General features: G+C 40.5%; 1 protein-coding gene and 1 pseudogene across 3 annotated transcripts in view; one reads left to right on the top strand and one right to left on the bottom strand.

Annotated features, from left to right (window-relative positions):
* The window catches only part of ARHGEF28 (Rho guanine nucleotide exchange factor 28), a 313,178-nt gene that overhangs the window by 155,979 nt on the left and 131,337 nt on the right, over positions 1-25,862 (top strand). For all 3 annotated transcript variants that reach the window (XM_050793496.1, XM_050793501.1, XM_050793497.1), the window contains exons 7-9: positions 1,146-1,215; positions 14,885-14,937; positions 15,838-15,898. In XM_050793496.1, the coding sequence (XP_050649453.1) occupies positions 1,146-1,215; positions 14,885-14,937; positions 15,838-15,898 (184 nt within the window). The remainder of the gene's footprint in view (positions 1-1,145; positions 1,216-14,884; positions 14,938-15,837; positions 15,899-25,862) is intronic.
* On the bottom strand, positions 23,482-23,792 carry LOC126956518 (ATP synthase-coupling factor 6, mitochondrial-like; annotated as a pseudogene).

Raw genomic sequence — 25,862 nt, 5'->3', positions numbered from 1 at the left:
TGATGTTCTTTTCTCACACAGGCTTGGCAACTCTCTTCATTGAAAGACAGGGGGATCGGGGCTAAGGTTCAGCCCAGGTAGACACATGGGGCCTTGAGCCTGTGTGGTGACCCCTCTTCCATCCATGGGTGCTCATGCAGCCATCTCCTCACTACCCCTTAATATGGACCTGCTCTGGTCCAGCCACTCATTCCATGGTGGGCCTTAGGAGAGAACATGGTGTCCTGGAGGTGGGGCTGGGGTGACTTAACAGCCCATGGAGGGTGGGTGACCAGGCACTTGTTGCTCCCTGCCTGTTTCTGGGTTTGCTAAATTGTATATATATTTTACATTCCTTTTACTCTGGCTGCAGGGCATTGTTCCTAAATAGTCAAAGAATGAAGCACCACGGGTCTTAATGATACACCCAAGGGGATAAGAGACCTATGTCAGTCATGTGATTACCTGCCCAAGTATACTGATGATTGATTTCAGAACCTGTGCTGGGGCCATCTTGGGCTGGTTTACTATTCGGCACATCAATACATAATTCTGTGTTTCTTCACATTTTCACTGGCTGTGGGGAATCTGTCAAAAGAAAATTCGGATGGTCCCAAGAGGTCAACTTTTTGCTAAAGCCTTTTGGAAGGCTCATCAACTTAGTTTCACCCAGGGCCAGCCTGCACCAGTGTGTGCCAACCTGTGGCGCAGGACCCATGGTCATCCTGGATATTCCTTGTGATCATGGTCCTAGCCCCTCACCTGGTCCTCTGATATTCCTATGTCTTAGGATGTGGATTTGGTCTGCTCCAGGTGGCAGATGCACAGACCAGAAGCCCTTCTCTCTGGCGTCAAGATTTTTGGTTCTGTTTCTTGTGATATTCTGCATGATATTCCTGAGAACCTTCTGCTTGGTGTGACCTGCAGAAGCAATAAAAGATTAGTGGCAGGGACAGTTTTGGCCCCTGCCTTGAAGTTTCTCCTGATTTTGCTCACCCTCCTCCTGGGGTGCTGGCTATATGTTCTCCCAGCGGCTTTCACCCACCCACTATTTCCCAACCTCCTAGCTCTGAGATCGTTGATAGTGACTTTTGCCTCTTTGTTGTATATCTGAAACCTCAAATGGTTTTCTGTGCTTTCTTGTTTTTTCCCCCATTGTTTCCTAGGCCTTTGAGCAAGAAACCAGGCCAGAGGAAAGAACAGCTATGCCCTCCAGCGGTGCAGAAACTGAAGAAGGTACGCATGCTCCTTTCCCACTTAGGGCAGCCAGAAAGTGCTCCGGACCAACAAGCTAACCAGTCCATTGAAGTGTGTGGTGAAGCTGGCCAGGAACCAAGGGGCTCAGAGGCAAGGTTAGGGGTGTGGGATACAGCAAAGCCCCTGGGTCCTCGGATAGCATGAAATGAAGTATACTGTTCGTTTCCACTCTCTATGTAACTGGGATGTCCTGAGTGCTGTTTGCTGGGACCGGGGCCAGGTCCTCTCTCATTCCTGATCTTCAGGATGCTCTCTTGACATTCTGATTGTTTTCCTCATTCAGTTTGTACATTCATTGAGTCCTTCGTTCAACCATTTGTTCTTTAGTTCCTTCCACCTTTGTGGATCTCCTACTGTTTGCTTAGCAAGGATACTCTGGAAGTCATGGAGTTTTTGTCATCATGAGGGTTGGGGGGCACCACTGGCATTTAGAACTGAGGCACCAGGGTTGCTGGATGTTCATCAATGTACAGTCCTATGCAACTAAGAGTTGTCCTGTACAGCTGTTTACAGTTCTGATGGTGATTCAGAGACGGCATGTGCGATTCTACTCGTGGTGGAAGTTCAGAAAAGAAGATATATTTTTTATGCTACATTGTTCCTACTTTATTCCACAACGTGCCACATGGAATCATTCGGACACCCCACTTGTGCATAGTACCTAGCTCATTTGCAGAACATCTTCATTCCTCATTTTCCCCAACTTGACAGTTTATCTAGGCATGCAATTCTTACTTCATTTCAGGTGACTTCTGCTTTTGCATGTGCAAATAATTTTGGTGTTTTAGTAAGTTGTAGTAATAAACAGAAGTTTTTATTCTAGGAAGCATATTTTTGCATATTCCAATATTTCTTGTCTGGAATAAATCCTGATTGTGTGTTTTCAAAACCCAGTGGTTGCAAAAATCTAACCACATTAGTGCGTCTCCTAGGGTAGTTAGGGCAAAAGTTTTATGTATTGAAATACATATTATCTTCTTATCAGTTCCTCTCCATTTGCTTCATATTTTAGTTAGGATATTGTATTGATTTTTATTTTTAATTATACATAAAGATAAGGTTGTATGTATCTAGGGGGTAGAGTTATGTGATCTACTAACTTAATTTCAAGATAGTGAAGGGAGCAACACAAAATACCTGTTAATGTAAAAGGCATAGGTCTGATAGGGTTGAGAACCACCAAGCTTCATGCTGGGGCTAGGAGGAAAAATCCAACAAGGCCCTTGTTCCTAAGCCACCAATGTTAATAGCTGGTCAATCCTTTTGATTCTGCTTTTAACTGGCCTCACAAAAGAGTTGGATTCTAGGTATTTTGTCAGGTACTATGATCTTAAACTCTTTACCTGCATGTTTGTTAAAAAGTAGTCTTGGCTGGGCACGGTGGCTCATGCCTGTAATCCCAGCACTTCGGGAGGCCGAGGCAGGTGGATCACCTGAGATCGGGGGTTCAAGACCAGCCTGACCAACATGGCAAAACCCCGTCTTTACTAAAAATACAAAAATTAGCAAGGTGTGGTGGTGTGCACCTGTAATCCCAGCTACTTGGGAGGCTGAGACAAGAGAATTGCTTGAACCTGGGAGGCGAGGTTGCAGTGAGCTGAGATCGCGCCACTGCATTCCAGCCTGGGTGACACAGTGAGACTCCATCTCAAAAAAAAAAAAAAAAAGTAATCTTAGAGAAGGCATATTTCTGGTGAGTTGCTGACTCTGTGTGGCCCATCCTGACTGCATATGTTCCTGGGTTAAGCCTGAGCAGCTGAGCCTCCTCCTCAGACTGCACCTGCTTGGAACCCCAGGGAATTGCCTTTACTATTCTCCCCTGTGGGTGACACTTGCTACTGGCTGTGTTGAGGGAGCCACTGTTGACCCTGCTGCCCAACAAGGTGGTGGGTTACTTTGTGCTTTCTCCTTGAAGACCTGCAGGAGAAAGCTCTTTCTTTTTTTGTATTGGGAACGCAGCTTCGCCTGAGTGCCCGGCTCAGCTCGCTTTTACTGCTGTACCTGTGGCTGATCAGGTTTCTTACTTCTAGCTTTCTGATAAACTTGGAGCTAAGTTTCTGGGCACTTGATTACAAGTGCCTGTGGCAATGCTGACTGCATTTTTATGTTACCTTGTTGCTTATTTAAGCCTCTACCCTTACTTTTTCTTTTTTAAAATCAACTTCTGATTTTAAAAAATCCTCTTGCAAACTTTTCTTCTTGTATTCTACCTTCAAATTAATTTAGAACACTGAGGTCTAAAGGAGTACTTTAATTCCAAGTTGTTCTTAAGGGGCTTACAGTTTGAGGTTGGGGCAGAAAAACAAGCTCTCATGGCATGGTATGATAATTGTTACAGGAGATATTTGCAAGTAGCTCTGTTTATTAGCATGCTGTAGACTGTGACAGTGGAGTGGTCAGGGAAAGCTTCCGGGAAGAAGTGGCCCTGGAGCCGTGATCTAATGGAGGGAAGGGAATTCTACATGCAATACAAAGTCCTGAGCCAAATGATGCACTGGGGAAAATGCAGCTCATTTTGAAGCCGTGGAATATAGGGTGTGTGTGTGTGTGTTGTGTGTGTGTGCTTCTGTATGGTGGTGGCAGTGATGCCAAGAACATAGGCTTAAGAAGTAGGCAGATTGGCACGGCTCTACATGAGGCAAGTTGTTAGAATTCTACCCTGACAGCTCTGGGAAGTGTTTTAAAGTTCACTTTGGTGGGAGTATGGGGAATGGATGGGAGAGGCCTAGTGGAAGACAGGGACCAGCCAGGGGGCTGCTGAAAGCGACGCAGAAGAGGATCTGCCCTACAGCCGTGTGACAAGATGGGAGAGGTGGGGACACGCAAGTGTGGTCCTGAAAGTGTAGGATCTGATTGGCTGTCAGTGGTAAAGGAGAAGGATGGTGCCTCCATTCCTGGGGTGTGGCGCTGGGTGGGATGGGCCTTCCAGGAAGCAGAATTGTGACAATATATGTTCAATTTTAGACAAGTTGAATTTGACAGGTGTTTGGGGCAGTCAAGGTAATATACGTGGCTGCCAATTTGACTGAAATTACTCAACCAATAAGCACAAGAATTTGGACAGAAATCCAAGCCCTCTGACTCCAAATAGTTAGTAGGTATACTTTATAGCCCTTGAATCTAGACAATGCTTTTGTATTTGTCTACCCTTGAAAGAATACTAGAAATTGTATGCATATTCCAGCAGAGGGCAATATTCAAGTGGAAACATTCAATCAGTTTGTGTCCATTCATGAGTCTGGAGGAGACTCAACTGAAAAAACAAAACATTTTGAGCGTAAGAGCTCCCTCTTAAAAAAAAAAAAAAACCCTAAAGCAAACCTCCACTTTGAAATCTATTAGAAGATTCTTAGTAGATTATATTTTCTGTTCCCTCTGGGACAATGCGTAGTAGGGGGGAAACTCTAAGCTTATATCTGTAGCTGTTATTAATTAAAGGCTATAATAATTCTAGCCTGGACATTAACTTTGCTGTCTCTGTGAGTGTGATAAATGGTTTTATTATTGCCTATGATCCAGTTATGCTTCTATAGTTTCACGATTCTAGTTGTACTCTCAGAATAATGGGACATTATTTCAAATGAATCGAATGGCCAAAAAGTCATCTTATTTTAATATGCTCATATTAATAAGCTAATTATTAGTATTAATCAAAAACCTGGCTCCATATTTTCCCCTTGCCTTCTTATCCTTATTTGATCTCTCTGTCCTAGGCTTTCCAAAGAACATTGTACAGAACACTGATCTTGGAAGATATTTTGAAAAATAAGGATTCTTTGGCCAAATAAGTAGAAAATGCTGTGCAGTAGTTCCTTTTTATCTTTGGGGAATAAGTTCCAAGATCTCTAGTGGATACCTGCAACCCTGGATAATACTGAACTTTATATATACTATGCTTTTTTTCTATACATACACACCTATTACAAAGTTTAATTTATAAATTAGGCATAGTAAAGATTAACAATGATAACTACTAATAAAGTAGAACAATTATAACAATATGCAAGTATCACTACTCTTGTGCTTTGGGGTCATTGGTAAGTAAAATAAGGTTACTTGGACATAAGCACTGCCATATTGAAACAGTTGATCTGATAACTAAGAGCTACTAAAAGACTAATGGGCAGGTAGCGTAGGCAGCATAAGGACACTGGACAATGAAATAATTCACTTTCCTGGTGGGAAGGAATGAGATATCATGAGATTTCATCATACTACTCAAGAATGGTCTGCAATTTAAAAAACGTAGGAATTATTTCTGGAATTTTCTATTTAGTATTTTTGGACTGAAGTCAACTGCAGGTAATCAAAGCCGTAGAACATGAAATGCCTGATGGCGGGGGCTACTGTATATGAAACTCCCACGTTTGAGATTTATAATGCATTTAATGTTTTGTGGGCTTTAGTAAGTCAAGAAACCTATATAATCTTGTTTAACTTAGCAGTTCTCTAAATTAACTGATCACACAAGAGTCCTTTTTTTTGCAGTTCTCAACCTCTCATAGAAATGGTCTGTGGAAGGTACTTTGAAAATGTTGTTCTTCCTCAGCTCTGTGGCACCTCCCTCTCTAGATCTTATGTCCTCCATTTTCACTATTACCTGGTTCCCACCATCTGTTAGTCCAGTAATACGCACACTAGAGAGGTGCAAGGAAGAATTTTTCAAACTGTTCACAGTCATCTTGAATATTCCAGATCATCCACACCTCCTCCGACATCCCACTTCAATTCTTGATATCACATGGGAGGCTATTGCCTGCCTGGTGTCTACTGGACTATAACACAACCTGAGAATGACTACAATACCGTTTGCCACTGTATGAATCCGCTTAAAAAATTATTTCGTCATTCAAAACTCTCTACATTTGCTAACTGTCTTAACTTGGTGTCACTCATTTGTTACTTTGTTGGCTTCTCCCAATAAATCATCTTCCACATTTTCATTGACAAGGAAATAGGGAGTTGGGATTGGAACATGTGTTACAATCACCAAGGAGAGAGAGGGCAAAATTATTTCCTTCAGGGTGGAGGCAGCCGCTCTCACCAGGCTCAAAGGGGCTTCCCCATAGTGATTCTGTGTGGGAGGCAGAAGAGGCCGTTGGTCCAAATGCAAGATTCAGGCAGGACACCTGGACATGTGTCCTTAGGCCCATTTCCTTATCCATCCATTCAGTAAATATGTGTTGACTGCCCATCACTTTTTACCAGCTACTGTTCTTGGCAGTAACCAAAAAAACAAAATGGCAAGGAGAAAAAACCTTTGCCCTCAGGAGTTTGCTTGCATTTAATTTCATTCAAGCATTTGTTAGCACCTGCTATATGCTGGGTATTGTTCTAGGCATTAGGCACAACCTGAGTTAAGTCTATACACTCATGGAGCACTCATACCTGCGGTCATGGGGAGGGGCATTTCTGGGAGTCAGGAATCAACCCTCCCCACTTTATGCATGTGGAAGCGGAAGCACAGAAAAGTTATGTAACTTACCTGAGGTGATACTGGCCCAGGCCATCAGAACTCAGGTGAAGAGTCCACTCCCTTACCGACCACACTACAGACTACCACTACCCCTATAGAGTAGAGGACTGATCTATTTTTTTGTCTGGACTGCTGGTCTAGAGTTCTCTCCAGCATTTGGGGGATAGAAAAAGCACAAACATTGGAAACATTGCCTTGAAATGCCCTATTCCAAATGGTTCATCTCTCTCATGTCCTTATGACCCGCGTGCACAGACATGTCTCAATGACACATGTCAGTAATAAGCTGACTTTGCTAAAAACCTCAGCTCTGTGGTGAGCTGGCTTTTTGAGCATAATGCAAGTGATTAGGCTGTTTGCTTTTGTGAAAAATGACGGGGTAGGGGTGGAGGTGGGGTGTCATTTAATACTTACTTCAGTGAGGAAGTACGGATAAAGCTCCTTGCCCAGTATTGAACATAGTGAATGTTTACTGAAGAATGTTAGTGATGTCTAATCATGAGTGCAAGTTATATAACACATGCCTATGGTGGATTCAATGGTAAAGATATGTGTTTTGAGATACCAGGACCTAGCCATTCATGTCATGGTGACTAGAAGTCAGCAGATATTTTGCTTGAGCATTCTGTAGGCTGGGGTGCAGCACTTCCCTCTGTGCTTTGGTTTGTGAAACGTAGAGAGAGTTGTGTGGTGGATTCGCCTTATTTGAATATCGCCTGTGAGATATGACTGGGAAAACAATAGGGCTTTTATCCACACAAAGTATTGTTTCCAAGATTTTTCGTTTGAGACACTCTAACACAAGGGCATTTTAGGAGAACTGTTGCAGATGGTCCAAATATCAAGATATAGGTCCTTTAAGCCAGGACAGCTGGGACTTGGGTGTTGGGGACTTAAGACAGCAGTACTAGGCAGGCCGTTCTGCAGAGCTGATCATTCACTTGCATACACAGCTCTACCTTGACTCTCATGTGGAATATCTGGTCAAGGACTTGATAAATATTTTTTTCCTAGACGTAGGGTATTTTTGGCATTTTCAACAAGAAAATCATACACAGCCCCAGGAAATGATTTGTAATTGTTGCTTTCATTTATTATTATTATTATTAAGTTCTGGGATGCATGTGGAGAACGTGCAGGTTTATTACATAGGTATACACATGCCATAGTTGCTTGCTGCACCCATCAACCTGTCATCTACATTAGATATTTCTCCCAATGCTATCCCTCCCCTAGCCCCCCACCCCCCTGACAGGCCCTGGTGTGTGATGTTCCCCTCCCTGTGTCTACTTTGTTCAACTCCCACTTATGAGTGAGAACATGCGGTGTTTGGTTTTCTGTTCCTGTGTTAGTTTGCTGAGAATGATGGTTTCCAGCTTCATCCATGTCCCTGCAAAGGACATGAACTTATTCTCTTTTTTATGGCTGCATTTTACAGAGCAATTCAGCCTTTTCTGTATTTCCCTTAGTGACTGACTTTGCCAGTCCTCTTTCTTCTCCTTGTCACAGAAAAGAGCAATCTTCATCATTAAAGGGACAAGGATACAGATAGGATATCATGATGATATGATACTCATTTTGTATATTATAAAAATATCTGTATTTTCTCACACATAAATAAAAATTCTCCTCACCACTTGGTTTATCAAAGGATTAAAGAATCATGGTTTGACCTGGAAAGAACTTTAGAAATCATCAGGTTGAACCCACTGTATGTTTGAGCTTACGACTCGGAGGTTCCCCGGAGCTCACCTAGATGCAGCACATTTGATTCATATCTAATATAGATACTTTATTCTAGCTTAGTCAGATAAGCAGGCTAGAGAGAAACAAGTATTAAACTCAACTAAGTATTCTAATGGAATTGCAATGATCTTGAAAATATAGCTAAAAGTTAGTTTCTTGAGTTGAAGTAGAATCTAAGTTTGATAAAAATGGAATTTTGTTTATGTCTTTGAAAGATGACTTGCTTAATTTTATTCAAGCCATTGATTAACTTAGGAAAATTATGCCCTGACTTCAATTTAAAAATGCAATTAACCCTTGAACAACTTGGATTAGGGGCACCAATCCCCTGCAGTCAAGAATTCATGTGAGTCAAAGTTAATTCTACCGAAGCTTAACTTCTCATAGCCCACTGTTGACCAGAAGCCTTGCCAGTAACATAAACCATTGGTCAACACATATTTTGTATGTTACATGTATTATATACTATATTTGTATAATAAAGTAAACTAGAGAAAAACATGTTCTTAACAAAATCATAAGGAAGATAAAATACATTTACCATTTATTAAGTGGGACTGGACCACCACAAAGGTCTTCATCCTTGTTGGCTTCACACTGAGTAGGCTGAGGAGCAGGAGGATTAGGAAAGGGTGGTTTGTCTGTGAGTTTTATCAAATTGTCAAAAAACTTCCGAAAAAATTACCAACATATTTATTGGAAACAATCCATATAAAAGTGGACTCATGCAGTTCAAACCTGTGTTGTTTAAGGATCAACTGTATATTGATTTAGAGCTTCTGTGTAATTGATAATTGCAACCAAATTTTGGGGCGGAGGATACTTTTTCTCCATAATTGAATTCTTTGCTTTAGAGATTTCTATGGTGGGCAGGGGTGGGGTTCAGGAGATGTAAAAATCTGTATCATAAAAATTTATCGACCATGGAGTTATAAGATTCAACAATTGCATTCCTAGGTATATACTTAAGAGAAATGAAAACATGTATCTACACAAAAAATTTTACTTGAATGTTTATTGTGGCATTATTAATAATAGACAAAAAGTGGAAACAACTCAAATATCCATCAGCTGAGGAATAAACAAAACAAAATAGCTACCTTCTATCTATCTATCTATCTGTCTGTCTATCTATCTATCTATCTATCTATCTATCTATCTATGTATGTATCTATCTAATGGAATACTACTTGGCAGTAAAAAGGAATGAAGTACTAATACATGCTACAGCATGGATGAATCTTGAAAACGTTATGCTGCATGAAATAATCCAGTTTCAAAAGACTACATATTGTGCAGTTCAATTTATATGAAATATCCAGAATAGGCAATTCTGTTGAGACAGAAAATAGATCAGTGGTTGCCTAGGGCTGGGGTGTGGAGGGAGGATGGTGAGGTGGTTGGGGAGAAATGTGGAGCGATTGCTAATGGATGTGGGGTTTTCTCATTGGAGTGATGAAAATGTCCTAAAATTGATTATGGTGATGGTTGCAGAACTCAATATACTAAAACCCATTGAATTGTATACTCTAAGTGGGTGAATTGTTTGGTATATGAATTATACCTTAATAAAGCTATCATAAAAACCTATATGGGGGAGTATATACCAACATTTAATGGTAGTTATATTGATTTTTTAAATTTTTTCCCCCAAGTTTTTATTGTTTTTTTTTTGGATACAAAAGACTTTATTGCTCATGGCATAGGCAGCATGAGCTTCATGTTCACATTGGTTCTCCTTGTCCAGCAAGTCCCCCAGGGGCCTTGTGAGCAGCTCAGATAGATGCTGCACACACACACAGTTTGTGTCACAGCTGAGGAACCCTGACTAAAAAATCCCAAATCTTATAAGGAGACTGCTAGCAAGCTTGCCCAACCCTTGCACTGGAAGGGGCTATTATCTTTACTACCCTGGTCTGAAGACAAATCTGCCTTCATCCCCAAAAGAAACACTATTTCTTGGTTTCAAGACTGTTGGCCACAAAACCATCTTTCAAAAGATAATCCGGTATAAACGTTTTCACAATAAGAGTAGGCCCACTGTGGAGAATGGCCTGCAGCAGTCTGGTGTTGCAAGAGGTCTACTGTGGCTCAAAAATCATTTCTTCAATGAACTCTATTCAGACAAAAAGAGCAATGGAAAAAGATCCTTTTGCCCTACAACATTTTTTTTTATTATTATTTTATTAGTGATAGAAGCCTTTTTTAGAGAGGTGTCAGGAAAGTTTCTATTAAGACTCTGGCCAGAATTGGATCATATGTTAACCTCCAGACAAAAAAACTGTATAAAAGGAGGGAATTCTCCACTGTCTTAAATAATTACTTTTGTCTTTAAAAAAATCACAAGCAATTTAAATGAAAAAAATCCTGTATTTTAAAGAAGATGTCTTAAATTCTTTCTGAAACAATGTAGAATATAAATATAAAAATGATATGCCAAGGAGCACATTTTGGAGTTACTTGATTCCAAGGATTTCTTCTTCCATCTTGGTTTCTTCTCCCCAGCTGCTGCTCAGTAGGGACCAGTGGAACTTGTTGAATTGAGTGGAATGTTGGGCTCTCGCTCACTAAGTCTCATTTTGATATTCTGTAAATGAGTGCCTCATTGTTGCTCCCAGTCCATATTTATACCGAACAGGCAAAACGAAAGTTCTTACTAGTTGTCCTGCTTTTGGAAAAAAAAGAGAAAGGAATAACTGGGACATTGAAACAAAATTTCAAAGTGTTACAATAGCCTCTGAATTAAGAGTGGCAAGTAGTCTCTCCAGTGCCTTTGCCATTTTAATTCTGTGGCCGTTGTGAATTGCATTTGCTCACTAGGATAAAACATTGTAGCAACACATGCAGGTGCAGTAGTTCGTAGTCAAACAGCAATACTTACTAAGTGGAGAGGAAAAGGGTTGGCTTTTGGACTTACAGAGCCAGAAGGGTGGGAGGAAGTAAGGAGAAGAGCATTAATCTATCTATGAATCTGGCCGTTCAGAAGTTGTGACAAAATAGCTTTGATATTGGAAGTGTTTCAGTTAGTTAATTCCAAAAAGTAAACAACTTTTCCTTCTTTGTCCTGATCCACAGCTTGTCTAACGATCCACCACATCTTGTCAGCTATGTATATTTTGGGCCACCAGTTGCAGGTGGAGACGAGAAGCATTTATTTAGCACCTGTTAAGTGAAAAGCACCCAGCTTGGTGCTGAGGATACAAGGGTTGAGCCGAAATCAATCTGGTCCCAGCTATCCCAGAATTTACAGCCTATTGAGAGAAAAAGATTCATTCAAAGAGTATGAGCTACCCGCCATGTATGCCAGAGAGGCACAGAGGCTGCTATGAACACTACCATCAGGCTATTTTTCTGACATTTGTGGGGGCAGGCAGAGCAACTGAGAGCATGATCCTGGTTTTCCACCTGTGCTTTTGACACGACTCTGTAGATGTAAGCCAGTGGTGGACTTGGTTGGCAACAAGACAACACTGGTGGTCTGGCTGCCTCTGACCATGAGTCTTCTGCCACAGCCAAATGGTAAAATCAGAATACCGAGCATCCTGTGTTTTGGGTGTAAGTTTTTTATTTGCTTAAGTCTAGGTTCTGTGGTCTCATTTGCAAAGTAAGACAGTAAGACTTGTGCATGGAGTTGAGATTTTTTAGGCGAATCTGCCTCTTAATGAGACACTGGCATGAATCTTACAGTGACTTAACCCTGTTGGCTGGTGCAGTGTCACTAGTAAACGTAAGTCTTAGAGATTATCTCTTGTTCCATTATAGCTTGGCAATAAAAAAACAACAACAATGTGTTTATCAAGTTTGGGAAGTCTGATTTAGAGGAGTAATCCTTCCTTCTGGGTGGGCTTGAGGGCAAGATTAATAGGCCTTTAAAACAGAATAGGTAGAGTTACTGATACCATTATCTGCTACAGGTTGCTATAGCAATGAGTGGTTTGATTGCACTGTGTAATTGGTGGTACGGTGGGTTAGTGTAAAAGGATCCTACTAATTTAACAGAAACTCTCCTAGAGCAATTTAATTAAACTCTGGTAGAATGAATGCCAAATTCTTTGAAAGCTCTAAGATATAGTTCTGTTTAGTTCTAGGTTAATTAAAGATACATTATTATCTTGAATCAGCACAATATCACAAATATTTTGAAATGATTTTTGGATAAAGACTTTCTATATTTGGAAGTTATTTTTTAAATGATGAGGTACAATTTTTAATGAAGACTTGTATATTTTAATATAGTTTGTGGTATTTGTTTTGAAGTGAAAAAAATTGCACTGGACTACATAGAAAAACGTAGGCATGACAATCTATAAAGGCTAGTTCACTGGCCTTTTGAGAAGAGAAAGGAAGCTGGAACCTAAATGCACTACCAGGTGTGAACACATCCTCTGTTACTGCAAACTTCGTTAACAGACAAGATTGCCTTTTCGATTAGCAATCTGGATAAAATCTATACTGTTCTTCTGAATAAATGCTATATGTACAGAATTCTTTAGAAATGCAGCATAATGATCATTTAAGAGTTTACGGCTGAGATAACTTGAAAGGAATGAATGTCCTAAAACAGGCAAAATAGAAGGGTGTGACTCTTGATGTCTGTGCAGATGTATCTATTGAAACTCTGGTCCTGGTTATCCTTCCCTCCTCCTCCTCCTTCTTCTTCTTCTTCTTCTTTTTTTTTTTTTTTTTAACGCCTTTGTAATCTCTTTCCTACTTATCCCAATTTTTAGGGTTTGAGTATGTGAGTTTCAAAACCAAACCAAATCTCTACTGTACACTTATAATGTGCCAAATACCATGGTAGGTGCTTCACATCAATTTTCTGCATCTATGTAGTGGGACAAAAATGTTAATTTTAACCATGTATTTTGGACTTTGGCACTTGAAAGCAGGTCCGTGAAGGGTGAAGCTAGCCCATTTTGACATTCCTACCTCTGGCAATGCCGTTCATGCCGATGTTACTCTGCTGCCACCTGGAGGCCTTCTGTGGGATGTGCATTTAAAGGCAGGCAGAGATGCTGTGTACACGTGCTGCCTGGGCTGGGTGTCCGCTATGATCTTGTCCTCATTCCCTGCTGAGATCAGTTGACATGACCACACAAAATTAGGGTTATTACCTTGTTTGCTGGTTATTACCTTGTTGGTTTAATCATAGAAGCTAATATGCATTATAAATTCAAGAGCAATATACTATTGTGGCATGCAAATATGGTATTACCTGCTTTCTGCAAAGCAAATTCAAAGTTATTGTTGTCCAGATTTTTAGAAACACAAGACAAGGATTGTTGGTTTCTCTGCTCCATCCTGGTCTTACTACTTATAGCTCCAGCCTTGTAATTTGTCATCTTTATTATGATTTGTCATGTAGAGCCATATAAATGAATACTTTATACATTTTCTAAGCATAAACATGGATGATAACTCCTAGCATTGTTGCCCAGAAGTGAGAAGAGCTTAAAATCAACCTGCAGGTTTGAGGCATTGGGTAAATTAATATGAGTGACAAGGTCTAGGTAATGAACCTGCTGGAAAGCTTCAGGGGTTTCCTGTTTAAAGCAGGGCTGTGGGGGAAGGGATGTGGAACTTCCAGAAAAGAAGTGAGACCCCACAATGTTATATGTTAGCGCAGATCTGGGGTAGAGTCTTAGACTTTCAGTCATCTGTCCTTGCTAGGGATGTCAAGTGCTTTAATTTTCCCCAGGCCCAAACCTGTTATTGGTGGTTATTTCGACAATAGTGGCTCTTGTTTACGGGCAACTGAGTATTTGCAAACACAACCAATAAATCAAAGCACAGAGCAAAATGCTGCCTTGGGTGAACCTTTTTTTTTTTTTTTTTTTCCATCCCAGTACATCCTGACCACTACTGTTTCCAGGAAACCCTTTATTCAGAAAGAGGACACCCGGTGTGCCTGGGGCTGAGGTTGGAGCTGAGGGCTATGCTGGTGTTCTTGACTTTCAGTGATGTGGAAGGAAAAGCCAGACCTCCTGTGTAATGAATTATGCTCTTTTGAAACATACTGAAATCTGTGGTATTTGAGGAAATAGACAAGTGGGATTTCCTCAGGTGGGTACGAGTCACGTCCTTGCAATCTGCTGTTTTGAAGAACCTTCGGTAGTGAGCAGCCTTCCTTTGGAATCAAGGGCATTTATTTATTTAATGATATTTTTCCCCCTCAGGATTTCCTGTGAGAGCTCCCGGGCTTGTTTACATCTTGGTCCAGACAGATAATACCAGAGTATGGACAGTCAGGTTATTAGACACTCTGCTCTGTGGACAGCTGATTTTTAAGAGGCCTAATCTAAAAACCTACCTCTATGCAGAAGGCTCCCAGGCAACTCATTTACACTTGTCAGCGAGTAGTAGTTGTTATTCTTCTTAACAAAAGCTCCATGCAGCAGATCCTGATGGGAATTATTTCTTTTGCAGAGGTTAAGAATTCAGTGTCCAGCAGCTCAGCAGCCGAAAAGGAAGATGTAAAGGTAATAAATGACTCCCTGCTCTATTTGCTTCTTTCTTCTTTGCGTGTCTTTCCATAAAGTAGAAATGAAGATTTAGTGGTAATAAAAATGTTTAAAAAACACTAAAAAAAGGATGTACCCCAAGTCACTTTCAGAACAATGTGAAATTTCATTTTCTTTTTTTCTTTTTTCTGTTTCTTTTTTTTTTTTTTTTTTTTGAGATGGAGCCTCACTCTGTCACCCAGACTGGAGTACAGTGCCACAATCTTGGCTCACTGAAACTTCTGCCTCCCAGGTTCAAGTGATTCTCCTGCCTCAGTCTCCTGAGTAGCTGGGATTATAGGCACCCACCACTATGCCTGGCTAATTTTTGTGTTTTTAGTAGAGATGGGGTTTCACCATGTTGGCCAAGCTGGTCTCGAGCTCATGACCTCAGGTGATCTGCCTGCCTCCGTCTCCCAAAGTGCTGGGATTACAGGCATGAGCCACTGTACCCAGCCCCATTTTCTTTATCCAATTCTTAATCCCTGTTCTTTATAACCAAACCTAGCTATCTTTCTGAGTTGTAGTTGTATATGCAAGATGGTTGAATACATTCTGCAAAACAAATTTCTACTTGAAGTTTGATGTTTATAGATATTTGACAACAATGTGATTATAAGAGTAAATCTGGGAGATGTCCTCTAAGAATGAAATAACCTGTGTACAGCTTTCAGATGTGTTTCAGTTTGGGATAGATTCATCACTCATTTTTAGCTGTTAAATAATAAGTGTAAGACTAGTTTTCTGTTTACATGTGATGATACATGTAACATGTTTTCATTGATGCTTTCCAAGGTTGTTTTTCTAGTTCACAAAAATAAATATTAGTGTAGCATATATGTAATTTTTAAAAAACCCACCTGACTTTATCTTTTTCAGTGTGTCAAAAGCCTGGCGGTTCAACAGAATGAACATGAAGACCAGCACAGCCTAGATTTGGGTATGTTCTGAAATAACGCTTTTACCTATACTCATAATGATATCCCAGATCCAGGTTTAGAGTGGACAAGAAGCAAGTACATTTTAACATAAAATATTCCTTCCTGGGAACCTTATCTATTTCCTGAAACCCATCCAGATAAATTTTATTTGTAGGATCATTTGGAATACCATGACTCTAGAGGTTGAGACTCCGTTTACAATCTAAAAAACAAGGCAATTAAAGCTTTTCATGAACAGTTTTACTCTGAGCCAGAAGCTGGCTTTGGACTTGTCATATGTTCCCTTGTTATTCCTAGGAAGTAGGCACTACCAGCCTCAGGTTCAGGTGAAGCCATTGAACCACTGGTGGAGAGTAGACGGTGGAACCGAGACTCCCAACGTCATTCCACCTGGCCCTAGAATCTCCAAGTTTACCAATATCCCATTTTGATGCCCAGTGGGGTCCCCTTGGAGCTCAGCCTGTGTGATCTACCCTGCTGAGCTCAAGAAAAGACCAGATGCTTGTTCTGGGATTTGAGTCTGATGTGAGTGTCCTTTCAGAGGAACCAGGTGTTCCTCCACCCTTGGCAAGGTGGACATATTTCCTCCCTTGGACATGGGAATTCTCATCTGCTTACAATATTCTATTTCACAACTCCCTGAGGACTCCTTCCTAAATCTTCTACCAGGCACTCTCTATTTCTTCAAGGCTAATTTGGGCCCCAGCCCTATCTCTTGAGTTACTTAGAGGTGAATAGAGCATCATGAAGCTGATGGGGTGTTTGAAGACACAGGCTGAGCAATCAGCACAGGCTGAGTTTGGGCACCTGGATGGTCTGTGAAGACCTCTGGGGCTGACAAGTGAGAGGCAGATGAGCACGAACCATCCCAGTTGGTTTCCTCTGGTTCTGTAAACCTGAGGCAGCTCACACACCTGGAAAGGCACACACGGGCAGGACAGCCTTAGAAGTTGCAAGGGGTGAGGTGTTGCTGATGGTGGTGACTGAGGGCTCAAGCTGATGTGAAATCAGGAAAAACGAAATCAATGCTCAGAGTGAGATTAATGAAGAAGGTGGATGACCCACAGGGTCACCGTGAGCCTACACGTGCCTGGGGCTGGCTCCCTGGAGGCCGGGGGAGTGTGGTTGGTATGCTGCGCCGACACACGGCAGAGCAGTTACAAGCATTCAGAAATCATGCTGTGTAGAGCAGAGCAAGGAGGAAGCACCCACAGTGTTGGCTGACGGTGTTGCTAGTAGCTTGGCCACGTGCCAGAGGTGGTTTCCAGGATCTTGCTGCACACGGCTCTACTGAAATTGGAAGAGAAATTTAGACCCACACTAAGCGATATACACTTCCTCCATATTTTTGCTATTTAAGGTAAGAGTAATGATTTACTTACAGAAGAGGGTAAGAGGAAGGCAAAAAGAAAGCAAACATCTCTGTATAGATGGCTGTCGTGGGTCACTGATGTCAGGGCCATAGCTGTTACTCACACACACAGGATGTCTCAGCTACAGATTGCATCATGCTCCTGGGAATGTTAGCTTTGAAGAATGTTTACTAAGACGAATTGCTGGGGGAGGGAGGTAGGCTACTAAAAGTATGAAACATTGAGATGATCTTAATTTCAGGTTTTAAAAACTCACTCTAGTTTCAAACTTGTATATTTGTGAGCAAGAAGACACGTGCTGTGGAAATTGTAGTAGTTTGGCCTCGTCTGAGTGTTTTGTCAGTAACATCATGAAGTCTGTGAAGGACTTGAGAAAGACAAATGAGCACAACTTTAATGCAGTGATTTATGAAAAGGACCGTGATGAGTGTTTGTTGTGCTGGCATTTTCTTTTTGGTTCATTTAAACTTTTTGAATTAATAAAGTCCCCTGAGTTTTTGCAAAGGAAATTATAACAGATTTTCAAAGAACCTGAGACAGAGAAGGGGACAGCAAGCTGTGAGCAATAGTCAGATGGTCAGACACGGTCTGGAATAGGAAACGGCTCGCCCTGGAGGCTACTTCAACACTCTTTTTTTGTTATTTCTTATGTGTTATTTTTTATTTTTTGAGATGGAGTTTTGCTCTGTTAGCCAGGCTGGCATGCAGTGGCACCATCTTGGCTCACTGCAACTTCTGCCTCCTGGGTTCAAGCAATTCCCCTGCCTCAGCCTCCCCAGTAGTTGGGATTACAGGCGCCCATCACCATGTGCAGGTAATTTTTGTATTGTTAGTGGAGTTGGGGTTTCACCTTCAAACTCCTGACCTCAAGTGATCTGCCCGCCTTGGCCTCCCAAAGTGCTGGGATTACAGTCATGAGCCACCCCACCTGGCCTCTTTTGATATTTTATAAGTGCTTTATTCTGCCCAGTCTCAGGAAATGTTGATAAATAGCGTGGGATAAACACATGATAAATGCTGATAAATAGATGTGTAAGTCTTTGCTGACTTGTATTATTCAGAATTGTGTGGTGTGGGTGGGGCTTCATCAGTGACACAAGCACGGCTCCAGTGACGCCCTCTGTGCTGATGGACACATTCTCTCGCTGTTCTATCCAGTGTAGTAGCCTGTGGCCACCTACGTCTGTTGAGCATGTGACTTGTGACTGAGGAATCGGATTTTTAATTATCTAATTTTGTTGTATTGGACAGGGCAGAACAGAGTAAGTTCCCTTTGTGGTGGTGTTTTCTTTCTCCTTCTGGAAGTGTTTTATGTGTTTATTGTTTTCTATTTTTTTAAGTTTTCGTGGTACATAGGAGGTGTATATATTTGTAGGGTATGTGAGATGTTTTGGTACAGGTGTGCAATATGAAATAAGCACATCATGGGGAAAGGAGTATCCATCCCCTCAAGCATGCATCTTTTGAGTTTACAAACAATCCAATTACACTCTTTAAAATGTATGGATTAAATTATTTTTTAGTATAGTTACCCTATTGTGCTATCAAATAGTAGGTCTTATTCATTCTTTCTTTTTTTTTTTTTTTGTACCCATCCTTTGTAATGTTTTATTGACCTTTCAGGACATCCAGAATCACACTTACCATTAGTTTACACACTGAAAATCGTGGTTGGCGAAATGTCTTGGGTGTGTAACAACTGGCAAGCTCATCCAAGCCAGTGCCCCAGAACTACCTCCGCAAGGAGCTGACATTTATGTCAAATGCGGGAATTATGGCCCCATTCTCTGCAGATGCTGTAAGGGGTTGGCATTTTGTCGAAGGGGAGAATCATCAGTTGAAGGGCTAAGATCTGCTTCTGTTGCTGTCACAGTGCAGAGTGGGACTCCTTCATATTCTAGGCAGGTCAGATGGGGAAAGGTGGCAAAGCATTTGAAGGAAACAGAAGAATAGAAGGTAGATGAAATGAAATGGGTCAATACCAAAAATAAGAAACAGAGGATCCACTTGGCTCAAGTAAATGGCACTAAATGTGATTAAGAAATAGGATATGGCTGGGCGTGGTGGCTCATGCCTGGAATCCCAGCAGTTTGGGAGGTCAAGGTGGGAGGATCACTTGAGGTCAGGAGTTCGAGACCAGGCTGGCCAACATGGTGAAACCCTGTTTCTACTAAAAATACCGAAATTAGCCAGGTGTGGTGGTGCATGCCTGCAGTCCAGCTACTTGGGAGGCCGAGGCAGGAGAATGACTTGAACCCGGGAGGCAGAGGTTGCAGTGAGCCGAGATCGTACCATTCATTGTACTCCAGCCTGGGCGACAGAGCAATTCCATCTCAAAAAGAAATAAGAACTGCTTAAAGTTTTGATCCTATTTCTTAATCATATTTAATGCCATTTACTTGAGCCAAATGGACCCTTTGGGCAGCAGCAAGTGTTGTGCCAAAAGGAGAAGGGGAGTGAACATCTTGCAGGAACAAGCAGACAGCCTGTGGGAAATGGAGTAGATGGGGAGTCTCAGCTGTAAAACTGGAATCCCAATTGCAAACAAAGATGCATAAACGATCACTGAATCAGCAAAGCTGCGAATGGCTTGATTAGACACTGTCTTGCAAACTCTACTTTTAAGAGGTTGAATCTGAAAAAATAAAGCTGCATGGCTTTGGTTAGAAATTAAGATATTCAGTTAAAAGTTAAGTTCCTCCTTGAGGACTGTGAAACCATAGTGCCAGTGTCTCAGGGGAATTACAGAAGCTCCTGGAACATGATGCTCCTGTTCTTTCATCAAATAATATGTCAAAGTGTGAGTGAGGTTGTGGGTGACAGACCAGATGTGGTGACACTCATACTGAAGCTGATTTTCCTGCAATTATTTATCACTCATGGTCTGCATTACATTAAAGAGGACATGAAATCTATTTGGCCAAAGCTGAGTATCTTCTGACTATTTGGATGGAAAAAATGAAGGGTTGGTGAAACTGACATGTCAAAACAAGAACTATGTGAGCATGTTCTGACTTTCCCTATGAGGGAAGGTGATAGGGAGATAGAGACACTCCCTATAGGTGATAGGAGACAAGAGGATAGCATTGGTTGGCATCCTCCTTTCTGCTTGGAGAATCTCAGTACTTTGAAGCTCTAGGCATGAAGCACTGCCTCATCTACTGTTCCAGGTCTGGCTGGTAGAGAGGGCTTGGTGCAAGTGCCAGAGAAGAGCATAATATCTTGCAAAGTAAGCCTCTTGGAAAAAATTATCTTAGTCTTCTATAATTATAGAAATAATAAATGTTCACAATAGAAAAATTGGGAATTTTAGAAAGAGTAGAAAAAGAAATCCCTATAATTTCCTCATCCAAAGGCAGTTACTATTAAATTTGGGTATATTTCCTACAAGCATTTTTTCTTATGCATGCGTTTCTTTTTTACGTAGCTGTGATCGTGAAAACAAGATAATTCATGTCCTGTGTTACTCATTTGACATATTCCATAAGTAAGCTCCATTTTAGAAAGTAACAAAATGATGCCGTACATTTGTTTTTGTTTGTTTATGTTTTTATAAAGCATGTGGATTACGTTAATAAGAAGAAAGGGAAAATGTTGTAGATCCTCTGCACAAGTACTTATTTCCCTCCAAACCCCCTTTTTATAATACATATTGTTGATTTTATAGAGTGACCTGATCAATGTACATGCACGGGCTCAAATCACAGCTATTCTTTAATACTTTGGGCTACTTCATTGCTATTATTGCTTGTTACTAATATGTAAGATGAGGAAAAGAAAACCTTTTGGTGGGTATTGGGACTGGGAGGGTGGGCATTGGGGACAGATGAACCAAAGCTGGGTATGGAAGGAAACCTGACTTCATACCAGAAAACAAAACAAAAAAGTAAGAAAAAACCATCTAGAGGCCAGTTGGGAAGAGAAGGAAGCAGAAACAGACAGAAACAAACAATAGGATATGAGGTTCAGGTTTCTTTACCAAAAAAACACAGACCTTTCATGACTGTAGACAAGACTGAGAGAGAAACAAAGCCTCCCCACCCTGAAAGTCCCCCGAAAGGAAAAACATCAGGAAAAGGAAACTGGTAGGAAATGATTGGAAGAACCAAAGAACAGTCCTTCTAAACAGAATGTTAGGTGGTGTATAATACAGGTTTTCAGGTTCTCCATTTGTGGGCATATCTGGGAGAGTCCAGTCGTATATGTGCTAGTGGTGAGCTGGTGGGAGATGCTGTAGTCACTAGTGCTGGTTTGGCAGACAACCAGATAATAGAACTAATTAGGTTAGTTTCTCTTCTTATATTAACCAAAAGTTCTTATATTAACTAAAAGTGCTATTATAAAATAGCACTTGTAAGTTGCCTGTGGAAAATAATGTTTTGAGATGTTTTTAAAGAGGCTCTTAAGCATGGCATCTTAGGATCTGTGACCCCTGTGAGTGGAAGCTGACCCTCTTGGCTGTTATTTAATAACACACGTATATCTAGACTGAAACCTTAAGAATGTTTCCTGAAACATGGGAGCAGGAGGACCTTAGCAGAACTCTTCTGAAAAATATGTTTTCAATCCTAATTTTTGGCAGATCTCTCTCTATGTACCAGGCTACAGAGTTTCTGTGGAGACCTTTCTTTTTTTCTTTTCTCTTTTTTTGGGGAATTGGGGAGTTATCTCTTTACCACAAACTAAAGCTTCCCAGTGAATCATTTTGAAGTACAGGGGCTGGGAGACAGTGAAATATCCCAAGAAGACCACTGCGAAGGCATAGTTATTTGTATAAATTCCAACTCAAATTTTATTCTTTTTGTTCACTTCAAGGAAATTTTCTCATTATGGTTGTTGAGGTTTCAAAGCCAAGGTTGAGAATCATGGTCAGAGATCCCTGAGGGAGCTCTGCAGTGCTGAAATCACCCCTAACATAGTGGGTTTTCAGTATTTTTGGGAATTAGAGAAATGGAGTTCTACTTTTATCTCAACTGATTACAGAAAGTATTAATGAAAGTCCATGTGTATTAGTTCACAGATTTTCAATGATTATCACCAGTGAGATCACAGATGTGTGGGAAATGGGAAAACTTTGGGGGAAGAAAGTGGTGAAAAAATTTCCTAATCACTTCAACTTATAAGATGATTAAACCTTTAAAAGTTAATTATTTTTGAACATTAAGAAAAATCATGTGACTGTAATTTGCTGTCACAGGGTCATTTGTTGGACTTTGAAGTGTACAGAATGGGATGAAGAGAGTGGGTTGATGTTTACACTAATGTCTTAAGGGCATTATGAGGATACCTGATGCTTGGCATTAGTACTAACCTACTGTTAGTACATTCTAAATTACCTTTTTCTTTCATTTTACAAGCCAACTTTTTGAAGTGTAGTAAGGGAGGGAAAAATGGCAGTACTTTCTCTGAACTCTAAATTTTCCTTCTCCAAAATGAGATTCTTGACCCCAAATAAACCAGCTTAGTGACTAAGCAAATTTCATGTATTCTATTCCTAAAGACTCCTTTAGTTTGATATTTCAATCAAATGATTAGATTATAAACTTCAAACAAGTAGAAACTCTTAAGAAAACAACAACAAATCTACAAAACATGAAACAAATGAAAAATATGAAATATATTCTGGAAATGATATCTATAAAGTTTGTTTTATAAAAAGTTAAAATAATACCACTGAGGGATTTCTTCCCCTTTTCTTGTGTTGAAACACTTCAGAATACCCATATATACAGGCATTTACAAAAAAAATATATATATTTACAAAGGGATCATTGGCTAGCAGGCTTGATTGCAGTGTAAGAGTGAGTGTGTGTGAGTGTGTATGTGTCTGTGTGTGTGTGTGTAGGCTTGTTTTACACTGATTATCCAGTGGCTAATTCCATGGAAGGGACTTTAGGGCAATTAAGATTCTGGTTAGCTTTCATGCCAGGCAGCATAAGTTCTAACCATTTATTGGTACAATTTGCTTTACCTTTTAGAGTGGCTAATTTAAATGACATTTTTATGAAATATGGCCCCTTACTTGAAGCATGGGCAAGAAAGCCAACAGAATTTATTCCTTTTCCCCTGAAACATCACCAAATAATTGATTTGCAATCAGAATTAAAAGAACATTTGACAGTTATGAAATGGGTACTTACTCTGATACTTCTGATTAGTTGTGCAACAAATTCACGAAAAATTACCAGATTAATTTTTACTTTATTTCTTCAGGACTGGGGTTTTTCGATGGTTTCAAATTTAGGGTCTTCAAATTTGAAATTAGATAACATATTCCTGTCTGCTTTAAGCTTTAGAAGCTCACTCTCCAGCTCTTGGTGGTGCTCTGGGCCAGTATCAGCAGGTCCTCCAGATGCCTGTTGCTTAGATTTGTATTCCCTAATCTTGTCCATGAAGAGTTTCTGGATGGGATCAAGTTCCTTGTTAAATGCCACTGTGTAACACCAATGTGCCTCTGCAAATGGAGTGAGACTACTGACTGAATGACAGAGGAGAACCTGAAAATCCTCTGAAGAATCATGGTGACTCTGTGTGCCTGAGCCACCACCTCTGCCACTGCTGTCAGAATCTATTCTTTACATTATGAGGCTTCACTGAAGATGTGCTGCTCAAGTATAGGGAGAAATGGTACAATCAGAGGTCAAATAGGAGACCCACTAGGAAGCAGTCTGTTGATTCTTCATAATATTTAAAATAACAGAAAATCAGAATAAAGAGTTAAGTTGGGCTGGGTGCAGTGCCTCATGCCTGTAATCTCAGCACTTTGGGAGGCCAAGGTGGGAGGATCACCTGAGCTCACAAGTTCAAGACCAACCTGGGCAACATAGCGACCCTGTCTCTACAAAAATTTTAAAAAATTAGCCGGGCATGGTACATGCCTGTGGTCCTAGCTATTCAGGAGGCTGAGGTGGGAGGATGGCTTGAGTCCAGGAGTTCAAGGCTGCAGTGAGCAGTGATTGCACCTCTGCACTCCAGCCTGGATGACAGAGTGAGACCCTGTTTAAAAAAAAAAAAAAAAAAAAAAAAAAAAAGTCAAGTTGATGGTGTCCAGAGCTTGGGGAAACTTGAATTGAGCTAGGTAGGTTCATCCAGGTTATTGAGATTTGTCTGCCAATGAAATTTCAGCCCATCTAACTGAGATAGATTCATCTGCCACACAGATGCCAAGTGGAAACCTCTCAGGGAGTTCACTCTTGAGATCTCATTAACCCCATGGAGACACTGTTTTTTTCCTGTGAATCAGAATTACTTCACCATACTTTAATTAGTTTCCTTAGAGTTACATGGCAACTTCACATAGTAAGAACTTAAGCAAAATCAATGGAGCTTAATGCAGGACTTGAATTCTACATATCTGAATATGGATGCAAACATTCTTTTAGCATCAGTTCCACAAACATTTAGTGAATATAGATTCTATACTTGTTGCTCCCATTCTTTAAAATTTTTTAAATAAAGTTTTTTAAGAAGAGTTATAGGTTTACATACTTTATTTCGATTCCTTATTTTTCACCTGATTTCCATTTTCTCTTCCGGGATCCCATTACAATCAAGCTGCCGTTAATAAATTCTAGTCAGGAATTTTGTAGAATGTCCCTTTATTGGGGTTTTTCTGCTTGTTTTCATCATTACACTGAGAATTACGGGTTTTGGGAAGAAGACCCAAAGGTAAAGTGCTGTTTTCATCACACCATATAAAAGGTACATACTATCAATGTTCATTGTCACTGTTGATGTTGACCTTGATCACCTGGCTGAGGTAGTGTTGGTCTGGTTTCTCCACTGTAAAGTTACTCTTCCTCACCTCCTTTTCCATACTATGTGTAGTCCACACATAAGGAAAAAGTAGGGAGTTAATCTGTATACTTGTGGGTGTGGTGTCTACATAAATTATCTGGAATTCTTCTACATGGGAATTTTGTTTCCCCCATTACTTATTCAATCATTTATTTATGTCTGTATAGAGTCATGGATATTTATTTTGCACTCTGGGTAATAATCAAATACTACTTTATTTGTTGTCAAAGTGTTCCATTTTTGGTAGCTGGGAACTCTTTTAGTTGGCTCTTGTATCCTTTTCACATATCATCAGCATTGTATGTATCTTTTAGGGTGGTGAAGGCGTTCTTTGATTCTTGAATTGTAGATACATGACACTATGTATATATCAAAACCCACAGAACATTAGAGTGCACCGAGTAAACCTTAATGTATGCAAATTTAAGAAGACCTTGAGGTTGGGGTATCCTAGGATGGAATGCAGAATGTGACAAAACAATCTAGCTGTATTAAAAATGTAAGAAATAACCTTACCAAAGGGAATTTTGGGTGTGGTGGAGGCAGGTGCAGAGCTATTAACTTTGCAAATGAGTGGAGTCTATAAAAATAAAGGCAACATAAACTGTACAATAAGCACCGTCCTCTAGTTGATACAGTTTTTCTCGCAGGTAAAAAGATTAAGAATTTTGATACCACTCTATATGTATTGCACAAATAAGTAAATGGGTTGTGGCTAGCAGCTGCCACGTTTCTCCCTGTTGGAGTGGGTGCTTACAGATAAGCAGGGGAAAGAGGCTAGAGTAATCCATGT

This window comes from Macaca thibetana, chromosome 6, assembly GCF_024542745.1.
Source record: "Macaca thibetana thibetana isolate TM-01 chromosome 6, ASM2454274v1, whole genome shotgun sequence".
Lineage (NCBI taxonomy): Eukaryota > Metazoa > Chordata > Mammalia > Primates > Cercopithecidae > Macaca > Macaca thibetana.
Note: the sequence above shows the minus strand (reverse complement) of the source record. Positions and strands in the feature narration are given on the sequence as shown.